This window comes from Panthera tigris, chromosome A2 (genome assembly GCF_018350195.1).
Source record: "Panthera tigris isolate Pti1 chromosome A2, P.tigris_Pti1_mat1.1, whole genome shotgun sequence".
Classification (NCBI taxonomy): Eukaryota; Metazoa; Chordata; class Mammalia; order Carnivora; family Felidae; genus Panthera; species Panthera tigris.
In genome coordinates this window covers 2,729,997-2,737,401 of record NC_056661.1, presented here as the reverse complement: position 1 = coordinate 2,737,401, position 7,405 = coordinate 2,729,997, and the positions used below count along the sequence as shown (strand labels likewise).

The 7,405-nt window shown below is 66.3% G+C and overlaps 1 protein-coding gene across 2 annotated transcripts; it reads right to left on the bottom strand.

The window, feature by feature from the left end:
- Positions 1 to 618: 618 nt before the first annotated feature.
- HMG20B (high mobility group 20B) lies at positions 619 to 6,280 on the bottom strand. 2 transcript variants are annotated; one of them, XM_042977781.1, is made up of 10 exons: positions 6,184 to 6,280; positions 5,851 to 5,906; positions 5,393 to 5,501; positions 4,669 to 4,872; positions 3,906 to 4,026; positions 3,530 to 3,576; positions 3,201 to 3,273; positions 2,705 to 2,920; positions 1,885 to 2,017; positions 619 to 1,298 (listed from the first exon to the last, which is right to left on the bottom strand). In XM_042977781.1, exons 2-10 carry the CDS (start codon positions 5,886 to 5,888, stop codon positions 1,286 to 1,288), a joined length of 954 nt encoding a protein of 317 aa, XP_042833715.1. In that variant the 5' UTR covers positions 5,889 to 5,906; positions 6,184 to 6,280; the 3' UTR covers positions 619 to 1,285. The 2 variants fall into 2 exon arrangements, with proteins under 2 accessions (XP_042833715.1, XP_042833716.1); XM_042977782.1 differs by having other exon boundaries at positions 3,530 to 3,573.
- Between the last annotated feature and the right edge of the window lie 1,125 nt (positions 6,281 to 7,405).

Here is a 7,405-nt window from a genome sequence, read left to right as displayed (position 1 = left end):
GCAACGACCCTATTTCCAAATAAGGTCACATGCTCGGGGCCCGGGGTTAGGGCTCCAGCATAGTTTTTGAGGGAACACGATTCGATCCACGATACGGGTGTTTTGTCAAATGCTCCTCCCGAAGTTTCGAGATGTCTTCAATATTCCGTGACGCGAACGGTCTCGGAGACGATCGCTCAGCGAGCCAGCAGTTTGACTCCCGGGGAGAAGCCCCGCGCGACGGCGGGCAGGCGATCAGACGCCCGTAGGCACACGGTCGCGGCAGGGTTCACAACCGCCAAAGGGCGGAAACAACCCATATGCCCATCGGCGGGTGAATGGACAACCCCGGGGGCTCCGTCCACACGCCGGGATGTTATTCAGCGGCGAACAGGAGGCCCGCTGCCCTGTGGACGCTCGGGGAGGGAACCGGACCCAAAAGGCCGCAGAGCACGTGACCCCATGTGTGAGAAACGTCCAGAACAGGCAAATCCAGACAGTTCAGTGGGTCGGTGGGGTTGCCAGGCGCTGGGGGAGGGCAGGTCCGGAACACGCCGCGGGGGCGTCTTGGGGGCCACGTCTTCTGGCCCACCTCTGCCCCCCAACACACACATACACGCAAAATCCACAAACCTGGAATTCAAATTCCACTTTTTTTATTTAAAAAGTCCCGATTGAGCAAAGGCAGAGGCTGCCTCCACATGGGCCCCTCAGCTGGATGAGGGAGGGCTGGTCGGTACCAGCCTCCCCAGCGCTGGGGTGCAGGAATCTGGGGGGTGACAGGCAGGGGGCCCCACCTGGAGTATAGGCTTGTCCCTGCTGCGCGCCCACGTGGGGGCGCTTGTGGGGAGCACCTGCTGGGAGTCCCAGTGTGTCAGCTGTGGGTTCTTCTCTCTCCTGTGTCCCAGGGCTCGGTCCTCAAGACCCGGTAGAGTAGGTACATCCCTCCCCACATTGGATGTGCAAGCTGCCGTGGGGCCCCCCCGTGTCCTGGGCTACGCGGCCCGTGTGTGGTGTCCCCATGTCCCTGTAGTGTGACGTGCAAGGTGAGCAGGCCTTGCTGGGCCTCGGGGCTCTGGGTTCTAGATGTGCCTCGTACAGCAGGTGGTTTTCTGGGTTCGGGGTGCTGGGGAAGTTGAAAGCTAGAGGGAGGCTGTAGAAATTTAATTTGAGGGGGGCTGGAGCCCCCAAGGTGCAGGATTGGGCACGGCCCCAAAAGGTGGACCCCCAATCCTCCTCCATGGTGGGGAGAAGGGGCCGTGACCAGAGCTTGGTCTTCTCTGGATCCATGGGGCGGCGGATACCCTCATAGGTGCTCGCTGTGCCGGGAAAGAGGAGGGGGGGGGGGACTCGTGATGGGGACCCCCACCATTTAACAGCCCCGACTCCCATCCCAGGGGTCACTACAGGCCAGCCGCCAACCCTCAGCACTTCCAAACATGCCACGAAGGGGGCCTGGGGTCGATCCCACCTAATCCAGGCCCCTGGGAGCCACCCAGAAAAGCCCACCGAGCAGCGCGGCTGTAGGAAGTCCTAGGCCCCCCTCCCCCACCCCACAGTGGATCTCATTGGCCAAGAGGGACGGGCACATCCCACCCGGCAGTGTGAATAAGCTACCCGGCCTCATCAGCGCCCCACAGTGGTCCGACCACCGGCCCCCTGCATCGAACAAGCCCCACCTGGTAGCTTCCCTTGTGGGCGGTGGCCTCGGAATTAGATCCCACGGCCGGATCCCCCCCCCCCCCGGCAGCGCCCACAGACTCCGGGAACCACGGTGGAGGGTGAGATCCAGTCATTTCCACGGGGCCCGCCAAGCACGTCTAGCCCCAGGCAGCCCCCCAAGCCCCAGGCCGGACAGCCCCCCCCTGGACTGAGCAGAGCCCCGGGACTCGCCCCGGCACACACCTGGCGACCTGGGCCAGGATCTCCTTGATGCGGACGATGAGCTTCTCGTGCTGGGCGGGGTCGCGCTCGATGGCGCCGTGCAGCCGAGCCATGTAGAAGTCCAGGGTGCCGAGAGTGGGCGTCTCGCCCGTGCCTGGAGAGAAGGGACGGGTCACGGGAGCCCAGCGCGGCAGTCCACGCAGGCGGGGATCCCCGGAAGCGGAGGTCAGAGAATGGGGGGGGGGGGTGGGTCTGCAAGGACAGGGTCCCGGGGAGGGGGCCAAAGGCGCGGCGCGTCTGTGGGGTCGGGTGGGGGATCAAGACGTCTAGACCCAGAAAGATCCAGGTCGGCTGAGGGAAGGGGTCAGAAAATGGAAAGTGGTGGGGGCGAGGTCGCGGTGGGGGAGGCGGGGACAAATTGGCGAGGAGGTAACCGAGGTCGACTCAGGCCAGAGCGTGGAAGGCCAGAGAGCAAGGGGGGCGGTGGGCGCGGGCTTTGCTCGGGAAGGGGAGGGGTCCTTCGGAGCCGGAGTTGGACGGCCGGGGGCGGGGTTGGCGGGCCGCGGGGGCGGGGCTCCAGGCCCGAAGCAGCTGGGGGCGGTGCCAGTGGGACCAGGGGGTGGGGCCGGCGGGGCGGGGTTCGGAAGATAAACGGTGTGGGCCAGGTGGGCCGGCGGGGGCGGGGCCAGGAGGTGGTGCCGGCGGGGCGGAGCTCGGAAGACAGAGGGCGTGGGCCGGCGGGGCGGAGCTCGGAAGAGAGGGTGTGGGCTGGGCGGCCCGGCGGGGCCGGGGGCGGGCCGGGGGCGGGGGCGGGGGCGGGGCGGGGGCGGGGCCTCCGCACCCGGCACAGGCAGCGAGGCGAAGCTGGCGGTGAGCGCCTGGCGCACGGCCTGGAGCTGCTGCTGCAGCGCCAGCGTCCGCCGCTCCTCCAGCGCCAGCTCTTGCTCCAGGCGCTCGCGCGCGCTGCTCATGCTCTGCGTGTGCCTCTGCAGCACGGCGTTCTGCTCCTCGAAGGCCACGTTCATCTTGCGCAGGCGCCGCAGCTCTGCCTCCCGCGCTGCGGCGTGGGGGAGCCGGATCAGAGCCTGGCGCTACCTCCCTTCCCTCTGCCGGGCCTTTGCCTTAGCTGTGTCCCCCTGCCTGGCCGTCTGTCACTGCTCTGCCTCCAGCCCCACACCTCAGCTCCGGGGGTGGGGGCTGCGGGGACGTAGGCACCTCGGCTTGGAGAGGTAAATTCCCGCCCCGCCCCCCCCCTCCCCGGGGGCCTGCTACCTCCCGCCTGGGCCCACCCACTCTCCCGACACCCCCTTCCCCAAGAACCCCTGCTCAGTGCTCACCTTTGTTTTGGTCCAAGAACTCTTCAGTGAAGATGGGGACGTCGAAGGTGGAGAAGCCATCACAGTCCCCACCCTGGGATGACAGGACAAGGTGACGATTTGGGGGGAGAGGGCAGCCAAAACCCCTCTGGGACGTCCCTGAAGCTTGGGAGGGATTCCTCTGGCCATCTGGGTAACAACATTCCCAGGATGTGGCTGTCCCACCTCTGCCTGGAGGCGGGACACTCGCTTCCTCCGGTGAGTGTGAGGTTGGTTCTGGCTCACCCAGGGGTCTAAAGACCTCCAGACCTTTCTTGCCCAGGCACTGTCCTTGGAGGAGGGGCACTTACCTTGTGTCCGTTCAACAGGGTATTCATGAGCCCAGAGCCCGAGTCTTCTAGTTGGGGAGGGAGGAGGGCAGGATCAGCCTGGCAGGTCTCTTCGGACCCCCCACGTTGCTTTGCAAGTGCCGATCCCCCTGCCTGGGATACCCTCCTCCCCTCCCAGTGTTAGCCTTACTCATCCTGGGACGGGCTCCTGCCTGGGCCCCCCAGTGCCTGCGTACCCCCACGTCCGCATCGCCCGGCCCTGCTCACTCACAGCTGTCTGGTCAGGGGGTCTCTCGTCTTGACGGGACGAGAGCCCCATGGAGGGCGGGGCGGTCTGCCCGGGTGGCCTGACTCAGAGCCCGGACCCAGCTGCCTGGGGGGCTGGGTCCCCTCGCACCTTTCTTGATCTTCTTTTCCTGAAGCTTCTCCGCGCACATCTTGTAGGCTTCTGACTGCTGGTAGGCGCGCAGCTCCCTCATGTACTGCTGCTTCTCCCGCTCGGCCTCATCCAGGTACCGCTGGGGGGCGGGGGGGGGGCGGTAGGAGGCTCGGCCGGGCCCAGGGACACGGGAAGCAGGCCTCCAAGGCCACAGCCATCTCCATCACTCAGCTCACGGTGCCCAACCTGCCCCTAGCTCCCCACCGCCCGCCTTTCCAGGGAAAACCTGGCTTCTCAGCCTGCTGCTCAGAGACCTCCCTCCTCCCCCCAGACTCCCGCCTTTATAAACCGCCCCCTGCCTTCTGACCACAGGCTCCCATCCGTGGGCTGGACTGCCCTCCCGAACCCATTCTGCTGGTTGAAATCCCACTTAGACGGTGCAAACCAGTGGTGCTTTTTGTTCCCGTGATGTTGTTGCAACTTTCAGTTAATTACCAGCATTTGAAGTTCGGAAGGTATCGCATAAGACCTCAGCCCCCACCCCTGCTTCTTTAGACATATCCACGTTAGTCATTGACTTTACGTCTCTTCTTGCCACCCTCCCCTGCTCGCTTCAGCATGCTGGGGAGAGCTCGTGGGTGGTCAACTCTCAGGCAGAAGCAAGGGCCCAACAAAGCAAGGGTCCTTTTGGGGGCGGGGGTGGCTTCAGCAGTGTCCAGCGGGTCGGGGTGAAGGTCAGTGGTCCTGGGCCAGCCCCCTCCGCCGCCCCCCGCCGTCCCACCTGCTTCTCTGCAGGCTGCAGCTTGCTCCACTCGGCACCCAGCATCTTGGTGATCTCGGGAAAGGGCAGATCCGGGTGGCGGGTGCGGATCTGCTCGCGCCGCTCGTTCAGGAAGCGCACGTAGCCGGTGACTGGTGCCTTGGGCCCGTTCGGCAGTATCTTCTTTCGCTTCTTGCCCTTGGGCCACCCGCGCTTCTTCACCGGCTGCAGAACCGCACCGCGCCGTTGGGAGGGGCCTGGAGGGCTGGGGCAGGGCTAGAGGGATGGGCCTATCCAAGGAGCGAGGGCCTGGAGGTATGGCCTGGTGAAGGGTCAGGTTTGGGAGAGGCGGGGAGGGGGGGGGGTTCGGGGAGCGCCGGCCGGGGGTGAGGGATCGGAGGGGCGGGGCACGTGGCATCTGCAACGGGGTTCGGCCCAGGGATGGGGCGGGCTTGTGGGTGTGGTCTCTGGTCTGGGCGTGGCTTCTGTGCTGGAGCAAAGGCCCATAGGACGATGGGAAGGTGCCTCCCACAGGGCAGTATTGGGCGATGGGCGGGGCCCGGACCTAGCGACTGAGGATCCCCTTGGGGGCGTGGCATGCGGCACGGGGCGGGGGTCTCAGATCCGCGAGGAAAATCTGGGCTGTGGGCGGAGCCACAGCGAATTCAAATCTGGCCCGGGGTGGAGCTTCCAGGCGGTGGGCGAGACCCAGGGCCTCCCCCCATCACGGTGCAGGGACTCTCACCTCCTCTTCGTGGGACCCCTTCTCGCCGGCCCGGGGGCCCTCGCCGCGCTCTTGCTTGACAGCCACCACGAAGCCCCCGTGCTGTCCCGGAGCCTTGCCGCCCGCCGGCCTGGAGCCACGGGACGCCAGGGTCACCCCCACCCTCACCTCCACCCCCGACCGCGGAGCTGGCACTGAGGGGGCCTGAGTCCTGGGGGCAGGCGTCCGACGGGGTCATTATTCGCGGGACGGGGCAGGAGCACAAGAGGGGCGGCAGAGACCCCTGGGAGGGGCTGGGCCGGGGAGTGGCAGGGGTGGGTGGGGGAAGAGGCCGGCGGGGACCCACCGGGGAGGTCCTGACCCGGGTGTGTGTGGGGGGAGTCAAGACCCTGGGGGACGGGGGTCCAGGAGTTCCGACAGGGCGGGCGGGGGCTGGGCTGCAGCCCCGAGTGGGCTGGGGGAGGGGATGTCGCACTCACGCGGCGGCCGCGCCGGGCTGCTTGGAGCCGTGGGACATGGCCGCTCCCGGCCCCACCTGGAAGGCAGACGCGTGGCTGAGTGAGGGGCGCCCGAGTCGCCGACGGCGGGGGAGCCCCCCGGAATGCCGGGCCCGGGGCGTTTGGTGGGGGGGGCCGGATCCAGGGGCGGGGAGGCCCTCGAGGGCGGGCGCCCCGGGGATCCTTTGTTGGGCGATGGTCCCCCGGAAGGCCCGGGCCCACCCTCCTCCAGTCCGGGGGGGGGCCTCTCCCCAGCCCCAGGACCCCCGCGCCCCCACCCCCTCGCAGGGCCCAGAGTTCCGCGGCTGTTTTCACCTCCAAAGAAACTTTCCCGGACCTCTCCGCTGCTACGACGCTCCAACCAACCGCCCCGAGCCCGCCCCTGCCGCTCGCCCCGCCTCGGGCATGCTAATGCCGCCTCTTCGAGTTGTCGGATTGGGTGCAGTCTTTCCCTGGGGTGTGACCATGCAGATGAGGGTTGGCGCGCCGGCCGGCGATTGGCTGGGGTAGCCGCCGGGCCGCGTGGGAGGTGGAGAGGGAAGGCTGCGGGCGGGTGCGTCAAGTTCGGCTGCGCTCGGCCGCTCTCGGGGCCAATCAGGGCGCTTTGAGGCCTCGCAGGGCGGAGCCCCTTAAAGGGCTAGTAGGCGCGGCTCGGGTTCCTCCTCTCCCGGGGAAGGCGAGACTCCCCGCCCCTGCGGGATCCCGGACCTGCCGGGCCAGATCGGGCCCCTCCCTAGTTGTCATGGAGACAGCGGCAGGTTGCTAGGGAAAGGGTTAAGGTCCTTCCCGGCAGCCCCCTGCCTCAGGACTAGGTGGGACCTGTTCTCAGTGTCTTGCAAACCTGGCGGGCAAGTCAGCTTTCAGTTCCCTGAATTTAGGGCCTCCGGAGTCCAGCTGTGCCTCGTCCTGCCCTGAGCCAGCAGGGGCTGCTCTCCCCGCCTCCCGGGGACGTGCGCGGCTTTCCCTCCTGTGCGATGGGGACCTTGCACGATGGTTAGGACCAGGAGGCTGGGACAGGAAGGCTGCAAGAACCTCGTTAACATGGAGGGGCAGGAGCCTCTGCTCTGGGATTTTGGGGGCCCCCAGGCGGCAGCGTGGTCTTATGGTCTGCCTGGGACTGCCCTACTCCCGCGATGACAGTTGGGGTCACTGGTTGTGCACCACGTCCTATCAGACCTCACACACCTTGCCCACATCACCTCCCTGCCGTCATCCGCCTCCTCCGTCGGCCTCCTTGCTGCTCCTCAAACACAGACATGTCCGTTTCACTCATTCCCACCTCTGGGCCTTTGCACCTGCTGTGCCCTTCCTCCAGGTTATCCGCCAGGCTCACGGCTTGATCTCCTTCAGGTCTTTGCTAAAATGTCACCTTCTCGATGAGGTTTCCCCCGTCCATCCTGTCTTATTTTTTCTCCACACGTTTGTTTGCTACAGCACAACAAAAGAAAAAAAAATTAAGCTTTATTTACTTATCTAAGTAATGTCTACCCCCAGTGTGGGGCTCGAACTCACCACCTGGAGATCAAGAGTCACCTGC